We start from the raw sequence: 26,602 nt of genomic DNA, 5'->3' as shown, positions 1-26,602 counted from the left end.
CCACATGTAACTCATCCAAGTTTATTATGGCAATTAATTATACAAACATATGGGCGATCGTTCATCCAGTTCAGAAGCACTGGAACCAGCAGAGTCCATTAGTGATTCCTCTTTATAAATAACTTAGGGGAAGCAAGCACAATTGGTAAGGAACCGGCAGCGCTAACCTAGCATCACACACAGCCCCACTGATGGCACGCAGGCCGGGGAGGGGCAGGCACCAGGAGGACAAGTTCCTCCTTGGGCCCCAGCAGCCCCGGCCCACCAGATGCTGGGTCTTCAGGTAGTGGACATTTCAAGGCACATACGACTTCCCCACCAATAGCAGCTCCAGGCTCTGCCCTGAGACCTGGTTCATACCCGGAACAATTAAGTTTATAATGCTTCACTTATCACACCCCCTTTGGTCTACTGCTGTCATCCTCATTAGTGGACATGCCTAAACCGCCACAATGCACTCGGGCTGCCGGTGACACGGAGTCACAACCCCCACCCTTTACATTCTGAAGACCAGAGAGGTGCAAAGAAACCGCCCCCAGCGTAGTGATGGTGTTTCAGAGAGCACCATTTGGGAAGCTGCTGTTAGGACATCTCTTGATGTCTGTCCCAGGAGAGGTACTGGGGGCAGGGGAGAACTACATCAAAGAGGCCGGGGGAGGGGAGAGGAGGAGGGGGCTGCTGTGAACGAGATTCAAGGCACTAAAGAACTGGACAGACAGGTGGACCTCAGGAAAAGTCAACCTGAAGTGTAGGGCCAGAGAGAGAGCGCGGCTGGGGAGGTGACCCGGTCCCCTACTCCTAAAAAATCCCAATGTGACCACAATCTCCCGGCTAGGGCTACTTCTTTACCTCTAGCCAGAGGACCCAAGGGAGCCCCTGGGGTTCCCCAACCAGCGCAAGCAAGGTCTGGGGTCAGCCTTCACGACCCCCAGCCTCCTCCCTGCACTGCACCGCTGCCATTCAAACAGCACCCAGGACGAGCTTGCCTGACATCAGCTATTGGAGTTAAATTATGGCTTTATAGGGCTCGAAAATCATTGTTTTTCCTAACTCTGTTCTCTCCCTCCAATCTGATCCTTGCCATGGTGCATGGGGCAGACCAGCTTTGAAGGACCAGGCAGACACAGAGCTGCATCCCTTGGCATGGCCCCAAGTCAAATATGCCAAATCCCAGGGGAGAGGGAGGAGATGAGCAGGGCCAGAAATCTGGGGCCACCTCATCACCAAGATAACTCTGCACGGGGTTCGGACGGCCTTGAGTGTAGGCACAAGCAGATGCTCACAGGCATGTGCATACGCTCAGACACCGTGAGAGGCACTGGACTGCCAGCCTGGCTAGCACCAGAAATGCTACAGCCAATCATGGAGAGGAGTGCCCAGGAGGACCTCTAGCCGGAAGGCCAGCACGTGCGGTGACCGTCTGCCTCGGCCCACCTGGTCATACTGCCCAGCGCCTTTTGGGGGCCTACATGCTCCCAGCTGGGTCCCTCCAAGGCCTGTGTCTCAACACAAGTCCACAGGGAACGCCAGTGCCACTTCTCGTTTCCCCTTGAGTCTCGGTGACAGGTGGCCCAAAGGCTGCAGTACAGGTGGGAGGAGGGAGGGACCAAGGGCCAGGAGCGAGTCTAATACCTGGGCCAGGCAGGCCCTGGAGGCGGTGGAAACCCGTAGGGAGGGGCGGGCCCGGGAGGATAGGGGGGCTGAGTGGGCACTGAGGGCTGGGGCTGTCCGGGGAAGCTGGGGAGCTGGGGCTGCATTGGGTAGGGAGGTTTTCCTCCTGCCGGGAGGTACGGGGACTGCTGAGGATAACCAGGACTGGAGGCCTTGCCTCCTGCCACGGGGTACCCAGGGCCAGGGGCACCAGGTGGGGTCCCGGGATAGCCCACCCGGGATGGCGTGCTCCTCTGTGGGGACCAGGAATAGCCCGCAGCAGCCCTGGGTCCTGACTGGGCTGCCAGGTAAGTGGGGCCCAGGGGCCCACCATAGAACGAGGGCTGGGACACCACGGGGAAAGGGGCTGGGGGCAGGGCTCCCTGGGCAGTGGGGCCCACGGGCATGCTGGGGGACGGGCTGTAGGGCAAAGGGTAGGGAGGCACGGCTGATGGCGGCTGCGGCTGTTCTTCAGCCACAGGGAGCGTGGCCTGGGGCGCTGGGCGAAGCGGGGGTGGCGGGCGGGGCGGAGGGGCATCGCCGGCCAGCTCCTGGGAAGCCCTGGGCTTCCTCACCACTTCCTGGAGCTTTTCTACACGGACCCGGCGCAGGTGGGACAGCATCCGCATGGAAGAAAAGTTCTCCAGAAACGTTTCCAAGGGCACCTCACCTTCCAGGAACTTCTCAGCCATGGCCTAGAAAGACATAAAGTCCGGTGACAACAGGGGCCTGCCGAGACTGTGGCCTCCCGCTTTCCCCCGGTCAGGGTCCCACTGTGGCCCTCCCACCTCAGGTACCCCCTGCCCTTTCCTGGCCCTGTCTGGGAATTTCTCTTCACGCCCTTCCCACTGCTGACATGTCACACGCGCACCGTCTCCCCAGCTGGAATGTCAGCTCCTGGAGGGCGAGATCTATGTCTGTCATGGTCACTTCCCCCCCGCCCTGGCATCGTGCCAGGCCCACAGTGGCCACTGCACATGTGTGCCCATCACACATGGCTGAACACTAGCCCAGGGACTGGGCAGACCGGAGACTGGAGACCCCAGAGGGAAGCAGGAGGCAGGGAGAGGATGCGGGTGGCGCCTGGCTCCAGTCCCTTGGGGGCTCCTGCTCTGCAAGCTGCCCGGGGCCTTGCCCACATCACCCACTTCTGCTTCAGCTAGTGGGACTGGGTTCCTGTTATTTGCATCCCAAAGGGCCTCTCCTGGAACTACAGGTGCCCTTCACTTTTGCCATTTACAAAAGCTCCCTTGTCCCATGCTTTTCAGACATCCGCTGCCGCGCGCAAGGGCTCCTGCTCCAGGGACCAACGCCTGTCCAAGGAGGGGCGGGGGTCAACGAGGCATCTCACCTCAGACTCCTCTTCAATCTTCATGCCTTCAATCTGCAGAAGGTCTAACAGCGCCCCTGGCTGCAGAGCTGAAGAAAATTTCTCTGGAAGGAAGGGCAGAAAAGTTGACATTTCAAAAGTGCTTCCTGATTCAGTGTTGAAGGCCAACATTTCAGGAAAGGCACTTAGCACGCCCTTTGTGTGCATCCAGGTCCCGCCACCCCCCTGGGGTCTACTGCAGAGTCCCTTTGGGGAGGGAGGCCCATTGGGTGCTTTCGGTCCAGTTCCCTTGGGTCACCTTTCTAAGCAGAGAAGACTCAGCCTGACTGAGCCCACCCCAGACCTTGGCCAAGCAGGCTCCCCTACACCAGCCTGGGACAGGAACAGGCCCAGGCTTCAGAGTCCAACTGACCCGACCCTGAGCCTGGGAAAAGTTACCTAACCTGTGTGAGTACCAGGCTCCCTCACTGTCATGACCAGGACAGCCCCTCCCACCTCCCCAGGTGACGAGTCCTGGGACACAGACAGCTGGACCAGCTCTGTAAAGCACAAAGCTGAGCTGGCTGAGTTAACAGCAGCAGCAAAGGATGTAGCAGGCTCTCTGGGTTCAAATCCCAACTCCACCTACTTCCAGCTGGTTAACCTGAGCCAAGTTCTTGAATCTCTCTAGACCTCACTTTTCTCATCTATAAAATGGGAATAACAGCAGTATCTACCCTTTTACAGCTGCTGCGAAAAAATGTACATAAAGCACTTAGCGCTGAGCTCAGAACACAGCCAGCCTCAGTAACTATGGGCCCTTTCCCCTCCTGGGAAGGAGAGGGGATCTGCCCTTCCCGCTGTTCCGGCTGCCCCGCCCAGTCCGACCCTGAGTTAACACAGGGGCCTCCCAAGAGCGCACTCCCAGGGCTGGCCACCCTACCTAGCTTTGCCTTCTGCTCCTGGCACCGCTCCACAAGCTTCCAGAGCTCCTGGTATTTGTCAGAGAGCACTGAGCGGGAGACCTCCAGGGGGCCTTGGAACTGCAGGTTCTGCTCAGCCAGGCTCCGGTTGGTGGCCAGTGCCATCTCCCTTGCCAGCTGCAGGTCCTGGACCTAAAGGGCAGGACAACAGACCATCAGGACAACCTCCACCACCACTCATCTTCCAGCAGGCTGGGCCAAGGGCTTCAGCGACTCATCGCTCACCTTGGGGAAGCCAGGGTGACACTTGGCCTTCGACTACAGTCAGACAAACCTGGGTCCAAACCCTGAGCAAAGTACTCTGCCCCAGGCGCCTCTGCCCCACTTAACCCCTGACCATCAGCACAGGAGGTGCCCACACGTGGCAAACTGGCACTGAAGGTTAATGCTCATGCAAGGCCACGTGATTAAGTCCCACATGGGGTGTGCAGAGCTCCAAAGACGGGGTGGTTCACTTTACATAAGAAAGTTGGAGGCTTTATAGGAAGGAAGGGACCAGAAGTCCCCACCACTTATCCCCAAGCTTCAGGATCAAGAGACCTACTGTGGTGGACCTGGATGTGCAAAAAATCCCCCAAATAAAATTATTTCAAGGGGTGAGAGAGCCAGGGCCCTGGACCAGACCATGACACCGACTCAGAAGAGATTTGTCCCTGCCTCCTAGGCCACAGGTGTCCCTCTGAGAAGCTGTAGGATGAGCCAACAGATGGGCCACCTCAGATGTGGCCTGGGATGCACCTGCTGAAAACACTTCCCACGGGCAGCATCTGCCCGGGCTCTCTGCTGCTGCAGAAGCCACAGAACCCTGTCCAGCTGTCCCATGACACTGTGCATTTGCCAAGAACTCCTCTTTACTGAAAGGAGGGCTGAAGAGTCAGACCCATGACACTGAGATAGCGGTGACAATACACTGACAGTACCATGTGGCACCAGAAGAGGACTCAGCACGGGCTTACAGGGTGCAGGGCACAGCTCGGCAAGACCAAACCCGAGCCGCTGGCCCTGCACCATGCAGCTTCTCCACCATGGGCAGCGTGGGACAGGCCAAGCCAGACTGGCCTTTATCCGCCGCCAGGCACAGGAAGCCCGTGGGCATCCTGGAAGAAGGGGCTTCCAGGGCAGCCCGCCCTCCCCATCCCAGCCACACAGCTCAGGTCCTGTGCTCCAGATCGGGCCCACAGCCTGCACCTCCAGCCTGCTCCAGACTGGAAAGAGGCTGCCGCAGTGCCCTGCCTGTCCCCAACAGACGGGACTGCCAGGCTCAGGGACTGCAGGACCCAGGGTCTGTCCAGCCTAGAGCCCATCCTGCTGGGTCCTGGCAAGCTGCCCCAACAGCTGGGCTTTCTGGTTTCCTGCCACCAACACCCTCTTCAGCCACAGGACAAGCAGGCTGACTTAGGGACACAGACATTGGTGAGTTTCAATCTAATTTCTATTAGCCACGGCAGTTTTTCTTTACACGCGTGGCTGACACAGTGTGTTAGGCCTGAAGCCTTCCTGCTCAGGCGCCCCCCGCAGAGCCCTCATATGCGCCCACCAATAACTCTACGCTGTGTCCTCTTCCCCTAAACCCTGCCCTTCCCACTCTGCTCCCTCCCTGCCTCCCTCCCCGCCTCCCCAACCTTTCTCACGAGATGGGTTAATGGGCACAAACCAAGACTCAGATGGAAGGAGTAAGTTCTTGTGTCTGACAGTGGACTAGGGTGAGGCAGTTAGCAACACGTATTGTTTATTTCAAAGGAGCCAGGAGAGAGGATTTGAAATGCTCTCAACACACCGAAATGATAAATACTCCAGGTGAGGGATGCCCCAAATACCCTGACTTGATGATTACACACTCTGTACATGGAACAAAACATCACGGGTACCCCATAAATATGTAAAATATTATGTATCAATAAGAAAATCTTTATCCGTCAGGAGTTCACTATAGAGTCCTCCCAGTCATTAAAAAGATGTCAATAAGACAGTTATGGCGCCCGCCCTGCCCCCACCCCGCCGTGCCAGCTCTTCCCTCCACACGGTGGCCACGCCCCATACTAAAGGAGCTCCTCTCTCTTCTCACAATCCCAGTGATTCAATCCTCACTTTATAGCCCATGGTGGGAAAGCTAGTCAAAGGTTTTTGGAAAGAATAAGTACCTCTCCAGGCTTCGCTCCTGCCTGACCCATTTGAGTATTTTTTGCCTCAGAGGACTCAAATCGATTTGCAAATCGATGGGGCAGGTGTGGCTGCAGGCCAAGTTGCCTTTTGCCCAAAAGGTGGTTTCTGCTACATTTCCTGTGAAGCTATGCGCCATCACAGATGCTATCGGCCTCCTCAGCGCTGTGCACTTTGGAAGCAGGCCTTCGGCTTCCCATGACACTGTGTTTACAGCCGAACCAAGAAACACTTGGTGCTTAATATGTAATGAACGGAAATGATGGAATGAAGACCTGCGCTCTACCCAGCACCTGTGCCAGGTGCGAGCAATGCCCCGAGAGAGCTCACAGCCTAAGTAACCATCTGAGTGGCCTTGGAGCGTAAGCAAGACAGGCTCTGCTTCACACCCTCGCTGGGTAAGCTCAGCTGGGGACAGTCATAAAGCCTTGGGCAGCAGGACACTCCACACAGAGTCCCCAAACCTCTGCTCACATCCTGCCCACCAGGAGCCACCTCCAACGTCTGCTGACTCCAACGCCAGCAAAGATTCCCCACTTGGGTAGCAGGGGGCGGGTGGGGGGCGGAGCACAAGCAGGGACAGTTGCAGGGGACATGTTGGTGCTGACATCCTAGGGCCCAGAAGTGCTCTGAGAAGGGGAGGGGAAGCTGGCTGGGGAGCTTTTTTTTTTATTAACATACTGTGAATTCACAGAAGAGACATACCACACTGTTCATCAGTGAAAATACAAGTATACTCCAAACGCTAATCAAATGAGCTTGGCATTATTTGTGTTCGTGTGTCTCCCCCAACTCAGGGGCACGAGGCGGGAGCTTCCAGAACAACGGGCGGGCTGCAGCCACTCAAGGGGTGACTGAGGGCATTTCCAGCCATGTGGCCACATCTGGTCGCTGACCTCGCAGGGTCACAGGAGATGGGGAGGGCAGGGAAAGTCCTTTATGAAGTGTAAAGCTCTGTACAGACACAAGGGTGACGGTTATTCCCACGAGGACTCTGATCAGGAACTGAGAGGATTAGGCACCAGTTACAATAAGAAACAAGATCAGCTAGGAATGGCTTCTGGCATCTCAGAATCACCTGGAGATACAGGGTCACATGAGGCCCTTGGGAAAGGTGGTTAAAAAGCCATACCAGTGCTTTGAGGAGCTGCCTCAGATTCCAGCTGGAACGACAGTGTAGAGACTCCTGGGGCACCTGGGTCCCCGGGGAGTGCCTGGAGTCCGAGTCCACGTAGGGGCCCTGGGCTCCCTCGCACTGCCTAGAACTCCCAGAGGACCCAGGACTGGCCTGAAACCTCAGGGGCTCCTCTGGCCGGGTCCAAACCAGGGTGATGTCCACAGAAAAGGGAGATGCATTTGGCCAAAGCTCCTAACAAGCAGCATCCTTTCAGATGGCCTCTTAAAAAGTCCCATCTGCTGGCCTTTGATGGGCCCCATAATGGCCTCCCTCTACCTCACAGGACTCCAGGGCCAGCTGGTCAATCACCGCCGAGTCATTCTGCATCTCCTCCAGCTCCTGCAGGGTCTTGTCCTTCAGCGTCTCCATCTTGCCCTGTGAACACAGAGCGCCACCCAAGTGAGGAAGGGGAAGGTCTGGGGAAAGGGACCCCTGAGCCCGTACGTCCTACTCATCAAAAACAAACTGGGCTTTTTTGCGATGACACCACTCCACAGGGAGGACCAGGGAGGCAAGGGTCCCAGGGAGCACAGTCCTGAGGCTCTGCCCACCCCTCTCCCCAGGGAGACCAAGGACGTGCTCCTCCCACCCACACCAGGAATGAAAGGGTATGTGAGAGTGCTCGGCAGCCAGCAGGCATGACCACAGTCCCTCAGGTGCCGATGGAGCACCCCAAGGAACAGACAGGAAAAGGCAGGAGGAAGAGCCAGGCAGCAGGGATAGAGACTAAATTTGGCCCAAGGTTGCCTGCAAGCGCTAATGCCAGCCTGCCCTCTGGCAGGTGCCTATTTCTGTCTGAACCAGAAATACCCCGACCCCATGCACAGGGGCTTTGCTGGCTGACAACACAGGCTCAACTGTGTCACTGTGGGTTATATTTAGCACGTAATAACCTCAGGCTTCCCTCAAGAATTCCCTGCAGTTGCAGCCTTTTCCACATCACAAAAACAGACTGTCACATGAATGTCCTTATGAGAGCATGGGGGAAAAAAATCACCCAATTGGCCTCTCAGGCAATCAGGAGGAAAACAAATTGACTGACCCAAATAGGACATCTGCTTTGTCTGAGAGCTGGTGTCAGGGTCCTCTCCCTGTCCGTCTGCCCAGAGGGCCATTGATCGTCTGTGTGACTGCCGGGTCACAGCCAGGCCCAGGAGGGAACCCCAGGGACTGAGGAGAGGAGGCACAAACACACCCACACCTCTTCCTTTCTGCTGACAGAATCCTCCATTTTCATCTGGGTCTTATCTTTTCTAGATGTATGTTTCATAGCTTTAACATTGGCTTTGCCCATTGCAAAGGTTATGTTTTCAAAAGATTCCAACAGAAATCAAGGGTCCTCCACACCCTCCCGCACCAGTGCTCAGCTAGGGTGAGCCAACGTTGATGACTCAGCCACGCAGGCATTTTGGAATCAAGGGCCAGGGTTACAGATATTTGGACGGAAGGAACCCTCTCCAGCAGGAAGGGCATGGCATCTCCTGGGGCCGTCCGAAAGATGAAAGAAGAAACTGATAAACAGTGCCGAAGTGCTCTTGTGTGCCAGGAAGTCCAGTGAACTCCTTGGGGGTCCCCTTTCACGCTCAGAAGCGCCATGGTTGAAACAACAAATCATATGGCCACCCTACTGATAAAGGGCTATCCAGACAGGCACACAAGCACTATCTGTCATATCCTGAGGGTTGAATGTCGCTCCCAACCTCTGAGCAGGGATTGCCACACTTCAGTGTGCACCTGAGTCCTGGGGAAAGCTGGCTGACAGCGCAGGTGCCCAGCCCCAGCCACAGAGCTCTGCATCAGCAGGTCGAGGAAGGGCCCAGAATTCAGAGTCCGTCCTGGAGACACTGATACAGCTAGTCCAGGGCCAGATTTTGAGAAAGACTAGCTTCATGCCAGTCGTGTCACAATGGAAACCACTGGTTTCTAAGCACCTGCCACGTGAGTGTTCCCCGAACTCTCTCTCCTCGTGAGGCCAGGGAGCAGCAACTGTGCCACATGCAGATGGGAGACCAGAAAGGTCAGTGAGGTCACAGCAAGCAAATGGCAGAGCCAAAATTCACACCTGCACTCTGCCCACACCTCAGCCCGCTGCTCCAAACACCCTTGGGCTAAAGCTGGAGCCAGGGAACAGCAGACTGCAAATGCTCTGGGGTGGACCGGAACTCCAGGAGACACACGCCATCACGCCACAGACACAGGTGAGTCCGCCACAGCAGGAGTGACGTTCTGAAGACACCAGAACGTATGAGGCGCCCAGGCTGCAGACAGGCAGAGCTCATCTGAGCCCAGGCCCTGCCACTTGCCAGCTGTGGGACCTCACACAACTGGAACCTCCCTGAGCCTCAGGTGTTTCATCCGTAAAATGGGTCTAACAACAGCACCTCCCTTACAGGGTTGGTGTGAGGTTCAGTGAGAAAAGGCAGGCAACGTGCTGGCTTGGTGTGAGGCCTGGCCTGCAACACACACTGGCGCAAGATTCTAACAGCATGGAAATTACTTATTATCACGAAGTCCTCCGGCGTGGCCCAGCCAAGAACTTGCTGAGCCACGGCAGCTCCACCAGGGAGAAGCCTGCCATGGAGCAGAGTGCCTAATGGCTCCTGCAGTCAGGGCTGGGCACAGCAGACATGGCAAGGCGGAGGGTGGGAGCCCCGGCGTGGGCAGCTGGCTGACCACACACAAACAGCGCGGTCGCCGTGCTGTCGGCCAGAGCGCCCCGCAGGTTCAGTGCTCACTCTCTCACGCAGGGAGGCTTCCCGGCACAGGCAGGGCCCTGCACAGAGCCGAGCTTCCCTGGGACGGGCACCCACTCTCCCCTGGCCGCATGCCATGGGCGGTGTGGCCACGTGCGCAACAGGTATCACATTTAAGGCAACACAACCTAGAACAACAGATCACAAACTTTTTGGTCTCAGAACCCCTTTCACTCCCAACAGTACTGAGGACCTCAAAGAGTTTTTGTTCATGTCGATTACAGGTATCAGCACTTACCACTTTAGAAACTGAAAGTGAGGAATTTTTCAAACACAAGAAGAATACCCAAGCATACATCCCATTAGCCACCATAACGATGACATGATCCCAGGTTGCTAGCCTCTGAAAACTCCACTGTATACTCATGTAAGAAAGAGAGTGAAAAGGAAAATAATTTCTTAGAATTATTATGAAAATCACTCTAACCTCACAGGTGGCCTAAAAGGGTCTTCGGAGACCCCTGGGGATCCCTGGAACACACTTTGAGAGCTACCAGCCTACAGGTATGGAGTATCCTCTGGAGCCAGACTGCCTGGGTATGAATCCCAGCTCTGCCACTTACTGGCTATGTTATCTAACCTTTTGTGCCTCGGTTTCCCCGTCTGTAAAACAGAGCAGAGCTTAGAACATGGTAAGCACCCTATAAGTAACTGCCGTCACGACGACCCTCAAGACTATCGTATACAGCGGCATCAGTATCACCCGACCTCCCTGGGGAGGCCGGGACAGGTAAAGCAACTTGCCCAAGGTCTCCCAACATGTGCACAAGCATCACCTGGAACCCTCGTTAAAGTCAGAGTCCAAAGTCCTCCTCCAGACTAGAACTTCAGAATATCCAGGGTTCTTAGCGTCATTTTTAATGAAGGTTTCATTATAACTAAACTACACAGATAAAACTAGTTTGGCTTCTATTTTCTTCCTTCTCCCTTTCTCTAACACTCTAAGCGAACTCAGGTAGATGTACAAGACAGGGGTCTTTCACACCAGGATTTAAGCTCTAGATTTGCAGTCCCAGGACAGTATGGATGGCCAAGTGACACAGTGTCAGAGTCCGCCAACACGTTATCAAGACCAACAGGCAGAACATCGGGGCTGTGGCTCACAGGAGAGCCCAACCCCACGGGGAGAGTCACGTGAAGACGGTGCCTGCTACAGCATCAGGCTGCCAGGCCAGGGGTCCCCGCCCTACCTGGAGGCCAAGTCAGGGAAGGGCCCAGCTGGTCCCACTCAGCTTCGGCCTCTTCTGCCCACTGCCTCTCCTCTGCTTCAGAAGGCACTGCCGGCACGCGCCAGACACACATGTCCCTCCTTCTTCCAGAATGAGGTGTGCTCAGCACCCTACCTCCAACTTTGCCAAACAGCCAGAGGTCAAACGTTCTCTTTCTAGAGACTCAATATTCCTCATCTATAAAATGGGTAAACAAACCCTTACACTCACATGGTTCCTTTCTTCTGAGATCAAAGCCCTCTGTAAACTCTCTCATTAATTTATGTAATCGCTCTAGTAAATAAAGTGTGCACAGGGCTTAATTACCCCCTATTTCAGAGATGAAATGAAGCCCCAGAAAGAAACAGGAAGGGTATTGCCCCAGGTCCTATATGCTTTTGGGAGACAAACCACCAGAGGCCCCGTCCCTTCTCACCCTGGTGTTTTCATTCCACTGAGGCCTTTGCCCCACCTGATCTGTCCGCCACAGAGTGAAGAAAGATAAGGAGTTTAGCTATATACAAGGCCCGAGATCTGGAGATTAGGAGCCTACCCAAGCAGGCTGCCTACCCTGGCCCCTCCCTGCCCTGCCTCCAGGACGGGGCGGCTCCTCCACCCTCACACGGCAACGCAGGCCGGGCAGGCAAGTACCATCTTGCAAGGTTTACTGTAGCATCACCCAGCCCTGGAAGTTACCAGTGCCTTTCTCTCCCAAGTCACAGAGCCATCAGCTGCTCCTCCGAGCCACCCTGGGAGGTTGGAAGCAGCAAGCACTTCTCTGGGTCCCTAATTTGGAAAAGAGGGAGAACAGGAAAGATTTTGCACAAAGGGCCCACAAAACTGCAGACTAAGAAGGGGCCACTGTAACCTGGGCAATGGCTGCTGGCAGCCTCTGGCTCCCAGTGACCCAGCATGGGGGAAAGTCCAAACCAGTGCTTCTCGGAGTGGCCACAGCCACCAGCGATATCTCCAAGTAGAGAACTAGGGTTCCTGAGACGTCATCCAGGGACCCAGAGTCGAGGGCTTTTGTTTCTGGAGGGTCTGTCAAGGCCAATTACCAGGCCCCTCGGCACCAGGGCCCTGGCCTGGCGCCTCCCACTGCCAGCCTGCCCAGGAGGATGTGGGGACTGCTCTGGTGACATCTGGCATTTGCTGTTGGGGAACAGGAGGAGAAGGAGTTGAAGGAGTGAAGAAATAAGGCCCTCAAAGACAAGGAGAATGTCTTATTCACCTTTGTCTTCCCAGTGCCCAGCCAGACAGGCTCACAGACAGCTCGGAATAACGCTGCCCAAAGAGTGATCGAGGGAGAGTGGAAGGGACAGACGTGGCAGCCAGCCAGCAGATGAGTCCTGTGAGACAGGGAAGTGAGGACAGGTCATTCTTTCATTTATTCGTGCCTCCCTCCATTTCTTCACTCCTCTACTGACCGAACACATATTGACAGTTAGTGTGCGCCAAGAACAAGGCCCCACACGGAGGGGGGAAGGACAAACTCAGGCAGAAGGTTCTCACCGTGCCTCACCGGCTTGACACGTAAAAACTGATCCTAACTCTCAAGTATCTCGGTTTGGTTTTATAAAGCAAAAAAAAAAAATCCTCACAACGAATAACTGTGCATACAGGTGAGAGGGCCTAACAGAGGGAGGGGGACCAGCGGAGTGAGGAGTGGGGGTGGGCAGCTCTCGGCTGGGAGCAGCTGAGCCCATGGAGAGCCGCTGCAGATCCGAGGCCTGGGAGAACGGGTGAGCTGGCAGCTGCACAGGCTCACAGGTACAGCGAGACAACACCTCTTTCTGGGGCAACAGCATCAACTCAAAGGTGATCAGGCTGGGAACAAGGTGCGAAAGTGATGCATGAGCTAGGCTGTGTTCCTCGCACCAGGAAGAGAAAATGTGTCCCTGTTGCCTCGCTGGGTGCCCCTGAGAAGGGAAAAGGCTTGCTTTTGTTTTTTCCTATTTTCTTAAAAAGTTGTGTCTGCTCTGCAGTTTTCACCTCCACCAGAAGGCACAACCCCAGCAGCCCACAAGGGCCGGGCCTGTGAGTCAAAGGCCAAGCACCAGGCCAGCACTCCAGTCCCCTCCTGGGGGAGGGGAGGATGGGAGGCAACGCCCAGGGGAAGCTAGAAATCCACATCTAGGTGAATCTCCACATTTTAGATTCCAACAGCCAACTCAAAGTTGTAAAAAACTCTGGGTCGGCCATCAAAACCTATGAGTTGCAGTCAGTTTTTAACCCAAAATCAACACCAAACCCTCTGCGGGAGACACGTGCAAGGTGACAGATCACAGAAAATAGAGTGGGGGGACGGAGGAGAGAGGTGACAAAGACACCCCAGAGGCATCCTGAGCCCCACCTTCTGTCACAAAGCACTAAGTGGGGGTGAGGTGGGCGCACAGGCTTAACATCCTGGAGCTTTGCAATCAGAACCAAGAAAGAAGCATTTTTGGGTGCAGCCAGGCCCTTCCTCTCTGCGACAGCGAAGCCTTGGCCTACTGGCACCTGCTGCTTTTATCTCTGGTCTCAACTTCTTTCCATTACTTTGTATTTTGACTAAATCAATCCCACAGGCCTTGAGCACAGGGAACACGATCTAGTGGAAGATAGCACAGGCCAAAGTGGATTTAGGCCAAAGGCAGTGCCATGTCCCCTAGCAGGGGAGGCTGTAGAATCTCAGACGATAGAGGTGGAGGATGATGCCTGGAAGGGTTCAAACTCATGGCAGCCTTCCAGATATGTCCTTATCAGGGAAAAAAAGCAATTTCTTGCTTAATGAGGATCTTTGCCCCTCATCGTTCAACTCAAAAACGAATAGTTTCAACTGATCAGAAATCCCTTGTAAAAATAACTCTTAAAAAGAAAATAAATTTGGAATGCAAAATGCAGCATTTTCTAGGCAGTGAGGGCGCTGAGCTCAGAGTATGGCATGCCAGTCACAGAGCCAGCCTGCGGAACCCCTCATTCCTTGCCTCGGTCTAAACAGTTGATGCCAGCTCTCCCCCACAGGATGTGGAGCAGCAAAGCACAGAATCTCGGGGCAGATGCCCTGGGTTTGTGCTCTGGCTTCACAGCTCTTTAACTGTGTGACCTTGATCAAGTCCTTTAACCTCAGTTTCCTTACTTGGAAAATGGGGCACCATGATGATAATCCCACCGAGGGTTGCTGTGTGGCTCAGAAAATCAAACAGCCCTGAAAGAGCCCTGCAAACTCCTGAGCACTGAACAGATGTGAATTATTCTGCCTCTCGGGTAATCTAATGATTAGGGGTGACTCCTGAAATCCCTGGGGTGCAATAACGAGTCAAGCAAAATGACTGATGTTATTGAATTGTAACAGGGCCCTCTGATCAGGCAGGGTGTGTCCCAGCCTCTGTCGGCTCCCACCACAGGTGCCAGCCAACCCTCACTTGCAGTGACTTCAAGCCTGAAATCACACTGCAAGGAGAGTTGTGAAGTCCCTTGGTTTCTTATAAATTCCCCACAGCCAGCTATGGCATCAGAAGAAGTTGTTACCATAGCAACCTGCAAAGTTCAATCTGCATGTGTTATAGGGAACTGGCCCCATCCCACCCCTCATGTCGAAAACACCTGCTGTTGCCTTAGAAACCTTCCTAATCCTGCTGCTTAATGAGGAAATATTTTTTGACCTGATCTAATTTTCTTTTCCCAGAATGATTCCAGCCATGCACCCAAGTGCCAGAATGTTTAGTTTCCTAACTTCCCACAGGATGTAATAAAAACAAATCCAATCATCGCACTCTTCTCACCGGACTCAAAGCACCACTGAACTGACCTTCTCCATAACTGGGAAAGATGGTGCATAAGCCTCAGAAAGGGAGACATTTACGGTTTTCTTTCTATCCTAGGAATTGCTGGGGTGGGGGTTGGAGCTCCCTCCCCACTCACCAGGGCTAAACAGTTAAGACTTCCTGAAGGGGCTTCAGAGCCCCTAAATCAGAGCATCTAAATCCCCACTAGCTATATAACCTTGGGCAAATTATTTAGCCTTTCTCATTCTGTTTCCCATTTGTAAAATGGGGCTAATACTACCAACATCATGTAAGGATTTAATGAGAATTAAACAAGACAATATTTAGAGGAGCTAGAAAACCACCAAGCAGGGGGGTATATATGCATGGGCAATATATGTAACCTTAACATTTATACCCCATAATAAGCTGAAATTAAAAAAAAAAAGAAAAGAAAAGAAAAGAAAAACCACCAAGCAGCAGGCCTGGCCTTCAGCAGGCACCAGGTACTATTAATTCACACACCTGCACGACGCACTGTTATAAAAGGCTGTCTGCCAACTTTGCCAGGCACCCAGGTCCGGGGCCAGAGGACTCTGAAAGAGCTGATTCTAGAGGGAAGCAAAGAATGTGGCTTTCTGAAACAGGCTCCAAACCAATCTGAACAAAAGTCTCAAATATAAGCACATATATATATCTACGGGGGAATGTACAATCTCTCATGATAAGACTTTATAAAGCAAATTGTCACCTTTACATAAATATTTACATAACAACCTTTTGTTCCACTGAAAAACTCCATCTGACTCCCCCAGAGGCAGGGCCCCTGAGTGAGAAGACCCAGGAATGATGAGCCCGTGCATTGTCCCGAATGTGGGGGGGCACTCGGGAGTGGCAGGAGACTTCAGGAAATTGGCTTCTCCACCCCAAGGGCTAAACCAGCCGGCTGGCTGGGTGCTGTGTCAGCACAGGGCAAGCTGCAGGGCCCGAGCCACTCCCAGGGGCCCTTGCTCCTCACTTTCCTTGGCTGACCCAACCCCTAAGGGGACTCCTCCCAAACCTGATGAACCTCCACCTTTCCCCCTCTTTCTAGCATCCCGACTCTACATGCCCGCATCTCCACTCATCAGCTTTTTCTCTCCCCAAACCAGACTTCCTCCCAATCTCCACTTCCATCACTGATGTCAGCTCCTCACTCTCACTTCCAATCTTCCAGGTCAGCGGGGACACATGGGTCTCCCTCACCCGGATGTCCAATCACCAGGTTTTATTTAGCCAGGTGCACTCGGGGATGGCAAAGTTTCCTAAGTGCACCCATCCCCACCCTGTGGCAAGCTCCAAACCAGTCTTCCTGCCTCCACTGTCTCTGCTCACACTCATCCCACCAGCACCTCCGGATTAATTTTTCCTATCACTCAACTTCCGGCTCCCTCTGCCTTCCCTGTCCCCCCTCCTCCCTGTATCTCCCACCTGTCCTTCCATCAGGAAGGCGTAGGTAAGCAGCCTGACCAGTTGACTTGATGACTCTGTCCTCTTTGCTCACTTTCTCAGCATAGCCAACTCTTGTCACTTCCAACATTTTTTAAAGGAGAAGTTTCTTTTTTCAAGCAAAACGTTCCCCCAAACCCCACTATACAAAACAGATCACAAAGGACACGCTCTGTACAAAGGGGTAGGGGACAGCTCTACTCTCATGACCTCCTGATCTCAAGGTGGCCCGTGAGGCACCTTTGCAAAACACCGGTTGAACACCACTGCCCTAACCCCTCACCTCTGTGGTGCCAGCTCTTGCCACCCCACGCCACCCCCTGCCCAAGTGTCCCTCTCCGACTGTGATCCTTTCAGCTGTGATGTCTGCCTGGCAGCACAGAGCGAGGGGGGCTTTACCACCTCTGCCAGGCTGCCCTCCTGCGCCTCACCAACCCGCCAGTGGGACAGGAGGAGGACACTGGCCACGGCTCATGTGCACCGAGCAGAGCGCTGTCCTAGGTGCTCTGTGCATGGCAACTCACGTGATCCCTGCCAGGGGCCTACGCCACTGTCCATCCTTGGGTTTCCCTCAGCTCACAGAGGAGAAAACTGGGCCAAAAGGAAGCTTCGTGTCTGCTCAGCCTCACAAGGAAGAAATGGCAGAGCCTGAATTCCAGCCAGGGCACCTGGCTTTGGGGTCCCTGAGCTTCCCCACAAGGCCGCCTCTCGTCAAGTCCACATCCATGGGGACTAAATAAATAGTCGTTATTACTGATGTCTTTCAACTACATTGCTAAAGAGCAGGACTTACATTATGTGAGGAACCCAGCCTAATGCCGTCCTCGACCAGTGCCAGAGCAGGAACTCCTCTCCCTTACCGGCCCTCAGGCTCAGTGCAAACTCCTCGGCCGGGGCACAGGGCCCGGAGCCCCCAGCAGCACCAGGAGCAGCGCCTCGCCTCCTTCACCTCTGCGCTGCAGGGCAGACCTGCAATTAAAGGCTCAGAATCTGCAAGGCAGAAGCCCTGCGCCCTCAGTCACGTACTAGCTGAGGAGCTTGGGTGAGTGATTCAACTTCTCTGTGCCTCAGTTTCTTCTGTAAGACAGGGCTTTCACATGGATGAACTGAGTTAGTGCCTAGAAAGTCTAACATCTGACTCTCACGCAGGGATCAATAAATAGTGGTGGTTTTTATCACCATGGCTGAGCTCATGCATCAGTCCATTCTTACCTCTGCAACTCAGGCACTTTCCCTGAGGACTCTGAGGAGACAGAACCTAAGATTTTTCCAGAGACGGCAGCAGGCAACAGAGCAACCCAACAACAATGGCCGGATGTAATCGGATCAATAGCGTTCAGCATCAATCAACATGATGGCCAAGAAACAAGTGATTTAATAAGCGGCCTGTTCTTGAAACTTCCTGACAGTAAAGCCCAGCCACGTGGCGGCCTCTTCCTTCTTTGGCTCACAGCTCTGACTTCAGAAGAAAAACATCCTCAACAACTTCACACCAAACTCCCATTTGTTTCTCCTTTGTCCTGACACTTCAGAGCTCAGAAAGGATTTCAATCTGCAGCTGTCTTTCCCCTCCCCACACTTCTAATCTGCACAGAGCAAGCTGAGCAAGCAGATTCAATTAAGGAAGGATCAAGATGAAGGCCAAGGCAAAGGTACACTCAAGACAAACATCTAGGAGTGTGCACAGGTCACCCAAGGTGTGTCTGTTCAAAGCCCAAGGTGATGAGACTCTGTCCTCACTGATGTTTGGCCATCAGTAAGGTGGGGTAGCTGCACACCCTACCCCTGCCAGTGGTAAGCCTGACCCAGTGAACTTGTGGGTCCAGCAGAATCATAAACAGGCAGACAGGTGTGTTGAGAGTAATAGTACAGCCACAGAAAGAGAGAAACCGAGCCAGAGCCCCCTCATATCTACTATGGTCCCAGCCAGGAATCCATGAAGACCATTATCAAACAGGTAAAAGGTGGCAATGCTGTATCAGCAGCTGCACTGAGCTCTGGACTCATTTTCCTCCTGGTGCAGAATGTATGCCCTGAGCCAGCCTCATCAGCAGCTGCCCGCTGGCTTCTAACAGGCCCTCTCCAGCTCTCCTCCACACACCCCAGTAACCTCTAGAGAACCCAGTCAATCCGAGCTCTCAGGGCCCTGCTTTAACACCTTCCATGGCTCCCCAGTACTTAGGTATTACATTCACAATCTTGTACTCCTTGGCTCGGTATACAAGGCGCTAGCTATATCAGCTGACCCCCCCCCAACTCCCCTTCTCCAAGGGCTGCTCACCCCAATCCAACCCCTGTTCTGCCTTCTATTCCCAGAACAAAAAACATACTCCAGTCACTTTTCAAATACTGATCGATAAAGATCAGTAGGTCAGGAATCCTGCCCTTTAAAGAGCTCAGGGCAAACACCTCCTTGCCTTTGCTCCTGCTGCTCCCCCTGCCTGGAATGTGCTTTCCCACACCTCCCCCATCTAGAAAGTGCCTGCTCATCCCTCAAATGTCAGCAACTCTTTGGAGCTTTCCTTGCTCCTTCCTCTCAAAGAATTCACCCTGCCTTCCTATGGTACTCTGTAAACACCACACGGCATTTATTATTTAGGAATCAGCCTGTTTCTGGGCAAGAATGTGGCTCCCAAAGGGCACAGCCCATGTCTCATTCACTTCTACACCCCAGCACCAAGGTCAACGCTGAGCACACCCGAGGCACCCAACGAGTGCTTACTGAACAGGGACTGCCACTTTTGGCCAACACAGAGGAACAGGCACCAGATTTACTCTCCCGCCTCAAACAACCTCAAAGCCAGACAAAGCCAAGCAAAATAAGTGAAACAATAGTTTTCAAACACTGGGCATGGACAGCACAGAAGAGTGAGCCCTGATGGGGGAAACAAACATGGTGAGCTCTACAGTTGACCCAACTTACTGCCTAGAGGGTCTCCAGGCCATGGCACAGGGAGTCGAGGAGAGGGACTCAGAGTCTAGGGAAGCCAAGGTTCAGAATTCACAAGACAGAGTACCACAGAGGAGGGAACTACAAAGAGAACCCCAGAAACCTGCAGAGGGCCCTCCAGTTCTCAGCTAGTACTGATCAGCACCAATCAGGACTACAGGGGAACAACCCCAGGACCTCAAATGGAGGCAGAAATAGTGTTTGTCCCCACCTGCCACAGTGGAAACCTCACAATTCACAGGACATCAGTAGAGGATATCAGAGAGGACACTGCCTCAGCAGTGAAGAAAACTTAGACCTGCTCTAAAGGCCGTTCTGCTCCCAGCTAATAAAGCTTAAAAGATCAAAGTTTAGGGCCGGGCGTGGTGGCTCACGCCTGTAATCCTAGCACTTTGGGAGGCCGAGGCGGACGGATTGCTCAAGGTCAGGAGTTCGAAACCAGCCTGAGCGAGACCCCGTCTCTACCAAAAATAGAAATAAATTAATTGACCAGCTAAAAATATATATACAAAAAATTAGCCGAGCATGGTGGCGCATGCCTGTAGTCCCAGCTACTCGGGAGGCTGAGGCAGTAGGATCGCTGAGCCCCGGAGATTGAGGTTGCTGTGAGCCAGGCTGACGCCACGGCACTCACTCTAGCCTGGGCAACAAAGTGAGACTCTGTCTCAAAAAAAAAAAAAAAAAAAGATCAAAGTTTAAAGGATCAAACTGTTCCCAAGTAACTTAAGTGTCCCAAAACAGTATCAAGAATATTTATAGAAATATAGAAATATCCAGCACCCAACAAGGTATAATTCACATGACAGCCAATCAAACAGACATACAAAAGAGCAAGAAAATATGAAACATAATAAGGAAAACAATCAATAGAAACAGACCTAGAAATTATACAGATAATAAAATCAGCAAGCAAGGACATTAAAACAATTCCTATAACCACATACATTCAAAAAGCTAAAAGAAATATTGAACATGTTAAGTAGAGACACAGAAGATATACAGAAAGACACAAATCAAACTTCTAGAGAAGAAAAAACTACAATAGGAGAAAGAAAAAGGAACAGAGAAAATATTCTTTCTCCTTTCCTTTTGGGACTTCATATAAGAGTGCTTGAAGGTGTTCCACAGTTCTCTGGTAATTCATTCTTCCCACCAGTTTTTTTTTTTTTTTCTTCCCTCTCTCTCTCTCTGGTTTATTTGGGATAGCTTCTATTGCTGTGTCTTCAAGTTCACCGGTCTTTTCTTCTGCAGCATCTAATCTTCTTACATTCCCATTCGGTGTACTTTTAATCTCAGATATTATAGTTTTAATTTCCTTACAAGATAACTGACTATTTAAAGCAAAAATAATAACAATGTATTGTGAGATTTATAATATATATAGAGGTGAAATGCGTGACAACAACAGTATAAAATCTAGGAGGGAGGAAGGAAAGTATACTATTGCTAAGTTCTTACATTAAAGTGGTATAATACCACTTGAAGACAGACTGTGATAAATTAAATATGTATACTACATATCTTAAAGCAACCACTGAAAAAAGTGTTATAGCTAATAAGCCAGCAAAGGAAACAAAATTGAATCATAAAAATTACTCAACCCCAAAGAAGGCAGAAAAAGGGGATAGGGGAACAAAGAACACAGGACAGACTGAAAACAAATAGCAAGATGGTAGATGTAAATTCAACCATATCAATAATCACATTCAATATTAATAGTCTAAACACCCCAATTAAAAGGCCGAGATTATAAAATTGGATTTTAAAAAGCAACATCCACATATAAAGCTGCCTACAAACAACCCACTTTAAATATCAAGACACAAAAATCATTTAAAAGTAAAAAAATTTATTGCCGGGTGCAGTGGCTCACACCTGCAATCCTACCACCCTTGGAGACCAACGCAGAAAGATGGCTTTAGGCCAGAAATTCAAGACCAGCCTGAGCAAAAGTGAGACCCACCCTATCTACAAAAAATAGAAAAATTAGCTAGGTGTACGGTGGTGTGCAGCTGTAGTCCCAGCTACTCCAAAAGTTGAGGCAGGAAGATCACTTCAACCCAGGAGTTTGAGGTTGCAATAAGCTATGATGATGCCACTGCATTCTAGCCCGGACAACAGATCAAGACCTTGTCTCTTCTACTTCAGTGCTGTAGGGAAAAATAAAAAAAAAAAAAAAAAAAAAAAAAAAAAGACCTTGTCTCAAAACAAAAGTAAAAAAATTTAGAAAGATATACTATAACTTTTAAATCTTGATTTTTTAAATTGTGGTAAAATATACATAACATAGTTTACCATTTTAATCATTTTTAAGTGTACAGTTCTTTGACATTAAGTACATTTACTTTGTGGTATAACCAACACTACCATCCCTCTCCAGAACTTTTTCATTATCCCAAACTGAAACTTTATACCCATTAAACACTAACTCCCCATTCTCTCCTTCCCCCAGCAGCCACCATTCTACTTTGTCTCTAGGAACTGGACTACTCTAGGAACGTCATATAAGAGGAATCATACAGTATTTGCTTTTTTGTGACTGGCTTATTTCATTTACCATAATGTCTTTAAGGTTCATCCATACCGAAGTATGTATCAAATTTTCTTTCCTTTTTAAAACTGAATAATATTCTATCTAATATATGTACCACATTTTGTTTGTCCATTCATCTGTCAATGGATACTTGGGTGACTGTCCCTTTTTGGCTATTGTAAATAATGCTACTATGAACAAACATGGGTGCACAAATGTCTGTTCGAGTCCCTGCTTTTGCTTCTTTTGGATATATACACAGAAGTGGAATTGCTAGATCATATGGCAATTCTACCTTTAAATTTTTAAGCAATTGCCATGCTATTTTCCACTGACTGCATCATTTTACATTCCCACCAAAAATGCACAATCCTCACCAACACTATTTTCTCTTTTTGATAATAGCCATCCTAGTGGGTACAAAATGGTATCTCATTGTGGTAATAATTGTCATTTCCACAATAACTAGTGACGTTGAGCATCTTTTCAATGTTCTCATGTACTTACTGGCCATTTGTATATCTTCTTTGGGGAAATATCTTTTCAAGTCCTTCATACATTTTTGAATTGGGTTGTTTTTTGTTGTTGAATTGTAGGAGATCTTTATATATTCTGGATATCAATTGCTAACACTAATTTTAGAAAGCTGGATTAGCTATAGTAGTATCAGACAAAGCAGATTTCAGAGCAGAGAATATTTCCAGGGACTAAAAGGGTCATTTCATGATAAAGGAGGTCAGTTCATCAAGGGAATATAATACTTATCGATGTTTATATAATAACACAGCTTCAAAACACATGAAATGGCTGGGCACGGTGGCTCACGCCTGTAATCCTAGCACTCTGGGAGGCCAAGGCGGGAGGATTGCACAAGGTCAGGAGTTTGAAACCAGACTGAGCAAGAGCGAGACCCTGCCTCTACTATAAATAGAAAAAAATTAACTGGCCAACTAACATATATAGAAAAAATTAGCCAGGCATGATGGTGCATGCCTGTAGTCCCAGCTACTCAGGAGGCTGAGGCAGCAGGATTGCTTAAGCCCAGGAGTTTGAGGTTGCTGTGAGCTAGACTGACGCCACGGCACTCAACTGTAGATGGGGCAACAAAGCGAGACTCTGTCTCAAAAAACAAACAAACAAAAAAAACCACATGAAATAAAACCACAATCAGAAATTGACAAATCCAAAATCATAGTGAAGGAGCTCAGAAAATTTCACCCAAAATATGATTCTTTGGTATAAAGAGTATTTTCAGAGATCAACAAAGCATTGCAGGAGGCTTTCACTCTATCTGCATAAAAAGACTGACCTTAATCAAAAGATCAAAAGGGAACAATGGACTTCCTTTCCTCTGTTATCTCAACATATTGCAGAATGCCACCATACCTGGCCCAAATCATTTAAAATGTAATACCTGTCTCTCAGGTTAATTTACAAGTCACCTGTTTCCCCCATCCATTCATCCTCCCTAGCAACCCTTTATCACCTCTAAATGGAATTACTTATACTCCACATTTCCACCCTCCTCTCTAAAAGGCGTTTATAAAAATATCTGAACTTCATTGGGATATTGGGTAATCATTCTGTGATTCTCCCCATGTACATAGTAAATAAACCTTTCTCTTATTAATCTGCCTTAATTGTGAGTTAATCTTTCAGAGAACTTTCTGGGGAAAGGGCAAGTTTCCCCTCACCCCTACAATAGTCACAAGTTTCAGTGTCCCTCTCTCAATAACTAAAAGAACAGTAGAGAGAAAATCAGTAAGGAATAGAAGAGTTGAACAACACTACCAACTTGACTGCATTGAAATTTATAGAACATTTGACCATACAATAGCAGAATACACAATCTTCTCAAGTGTTCACACAACATTTAGAAGACCACATCCTGGACCATAAAACAAGTCTCAGTAAATTTAAAACAATTCAAATCATACAAAGTATGGCCTCTATTTACAAAGAAATTAAATTAGAAATCAACATTTATCAGATAGGGAGATAAAGAAATACTATAATGCTGACTTTGTCCCTTTGACACTTGTAATCCTACTTGAGAAGGGACTAAAAGTATTCACAGGCCTTCAATGCAAGGCCTACCTAGCCTGAACAATCTGTCTGAAGTTTATGGTGGAGACACTCACCTCCTCTTTCTTCTCTCCTCTCCAGCCCATCCTAAACCCCAGTGATTCTAACTTGTCAGCCCCAGCTAAATCAAGACAAACCTGTTTGATATTTGCTTAATGGTATTCACATAAACCAGTAAAAGCAGATAAAGAAATGAAGTAGAGGAGGCACCTGCTAATTAAACATACCTTTAAAGTTAGGAAAACCTCAAAGACTACCTCCGTTACAGAGACCTCTCTGTCATGGGGCAACCATCTGGGAACAAATCAAAACATTCTAGAAACTCTACATCCTCTAAGGAAACTTCTAACAGAATTTTCACACAACAGAGATTCAACTGGATTAAAATAAGATCTTCAGTGACCTGATTATGTCAGCCTGGAAAAACCCTACTACTACTGGCCAACAGTGTCCAGAAATGACTCATGTGGCTAGTTATCCCAATGCCCTTTTAAGGGTAGATTAGCAAATTTCAAAACAATAAGAAAACAACAATCTGTAGTAATAATATCACTTCCAAGATACCACTGGCCCAAGAAATCTAAAGTTCTCAAGGCAGTGTTTCCTGAACTTGCCTTACACTCAGTACACTTGTTAAAAATACACTTCTGGGTCCCCCTCCATACAATATTACAGAAACTCCAGAGGCAGGCTCTGTATTTTTAACAAGCATCACAGATGATTCTTAAGGTCCAGCAAATTTGGGGAACTAAGAAATCTAAAAGGCAATAATCACAGAGAAAAAATGCGGCATTAGCCTTGAAATGAGACTGACTTGTTAAAAATCCTGGCCACCTACTGGCTGTGTGACATGAGCCAAGTTATCTAGTATCTCTACAACTCACTTACTTCGTCTATAAAAATGGGATCACTACCTACTTGAACATGTTCTCAAAATTCAGTACGTTCAGAGAGCCCCTAAAAACAGTGTCTAGTCTATGGTAGACAAGCAAGAAATCAGAGCTACTGTGACTTGCAAAACAGCCACCAGAAGCTGCCCAGATGAAGTCTACAATGAAAATTTTCTACTGGAAAATTTTGGAAATTACATGGAAATTACAAAGGAACACAGCCAAATTTCCAAGAAAATCTAGGAAAAAGGCTTTCTGGGCATTATAACAGGCCAAGAACAAACACTCCAGAATCCAATATTTGACCCCAGCAGTCCTCAGTCCAACCCAGAACTAAAGAGTTCGGGTCTCTGCAGGGTTTGCATAACAGCCAAAGTAAAGAGGAGTCTTTCTTTCCCAAGTCCCTCTGTCACCACAACCTCCAGCTCTAGGGCTGAGAGCCATGGAACTGAGACTCGGGTGGCAGCACCTTGGGTGCACCAGCAGGAAATGGGACTCTTAGGTAAGAGGCACCGAGCAATGAGGGGGTGGGAAAGGCCCTGGGCAGCAACAGAACTAAGATACTGCTGCAGTGAAGGGACGTGAGTCTGTGAAAAGTTTCCGGGGCTGAAGATGGACATTCCCAGGGTGAGTGAGCCCAGACAAGGAGTAGCTGAGAAAAAGCTATGTCTTAGCGCAGAGATGTGGAGTCAACTCTGTCAGTAACTCACAACATGGCACTAGGTAGGTAACTCCTTCTCCCATCCATAAAGTGAGAAATCACCTCACCCGCTGTGATAAGAAAATGGGGAACCAGGCATGTTGTGGGTGTACATATATACACACACCACTGCCCTTTGTCAGTGAAGGTGGAATGTCCAAGTCTGGGTTCCAGAATAAAAAACAAGAACAGAGCCAAGGCTGCAAGCCCCACCCTCTCACCAGCCTGGGGAAAAGGCACAAGCCAGGGAGTCAACGACCAGAATCCCAACCTCACTCTGTCACTGTTCTTCCGGATACCCTCTGGCAAGTCAGACCCCACTCTTAGGCCTCAGTTTCCCCATCTGTACAATGGGCAAACTGGCTTTAACGTCACTGGAATTGTGACAGCAAGATGTTCACATGGGACCAGGGGCTAGAGGGGTGATGCACGGAGCGTGGTGGTGAGGGGCAGGGTAGAGCTGGAGGTGAGATCGGCTGGGGGAAGGGGGGGCGGCGCCTCGCACCCTCCCTTCCCTCCCACCGCGAGGGGCTGGGGCGCCGGCCCTCCGCCCGAGTCACGCGCCCCTCGTGCCCAATCACCGGCCTCTGCCAGGGTGAGGGGCGGAGGGGACGCGCCGGGAGCCACTGCCAGCGCCGCCCCCACCCCTCGAGCTCGGCCCGCCCCCTGCGGCAGAGCCGGGACCCTCCCCGGGGCCACCTCACCTGCCGTGGCCGCCGCCGCCACCGCCACCGCGGGTTAAACCACAGCCGCGCCCACACTTCCGGGATCCGCGAGGCCCGCCCCCTCCCGCCGGATGTGACACCCCTCCAACGTCCGGGTGCCGGCGCAGGCAACCACGTTGGGCGACCCGCCTCGCTCGCCTCTGGGTTACCACCACGGCAGCGCGCCGCACGCACGCACACGCGCGGCCTCCCGGGACCACACCGCGGGAGGCACACGAGACCGGCCCGCGCGCGCCGGACGCCCG

At 50.9% G+C, this 26,602-nt stretch overlaps 1 protein-coding gene across 2 annotated transcripts; it reads right to left on the bottom strand.

Moving 5' to 3' along the window:
• VPS37C (VPS37C subunit of ESCRT-I) lies at positions 1 to 26,468 on the bottom strand. Of its 2 annotated transcripts, none has more exons than XM_012778328.3 (5): positions 26,337 to 26,468; positions 7,556 to 7,654; positions 3,903 to 4,074; positions 3,002 to 3,084; positions 1 to 2,345 (listed from the first exon to the last, which is right to left on the bottom strand). In XM_012778328.3, the coding sequence occupies exons 2-5, from the start codon at positions 7,646 to 7,648 to the stop codon at positions 1,626 to 1,628; spliced, it is 1,068 nt and encodes a 355-aa protein (XP_012633782.2). In that variant the 5' UTR covers positions 7,649 to 7,654; positions 26,337 to 26,468; the 3' UTR covers positions 1 to 1,625. The 2 variants fall into 2 exon arrangements, with proteins under 2 accessions (XP_012633782.2, XP_075857954.1); XM_076001839.1 differs by having other exon boundaries at positions 7,235 to 7,654; positions 26,337 to 26,386.
• Between the last annotated feature and the right edge of the window lie 134 nt (positions 26,469 to 26,602).

This window comes from Microcebus murinus, chromosome 4 (assembly GCF_040939455.1).
Source record: "Microcebus murinus isolate Inina chromosome 4, M.murinus_Inina_mat1.0, whole genome shotgun sequence".
In the NCBI taxonomy this organism is placed as follows: Eukaryota; Metazoa; Chordata; class Mammalia; order Primates; family Cheirogaleidae; genus Microcebus; species Microcebus murinus.
Note: the sequence above shows the minus strand (reverse complement) of the source record. Positions and strands in the feature narration are given on the sequence as shown.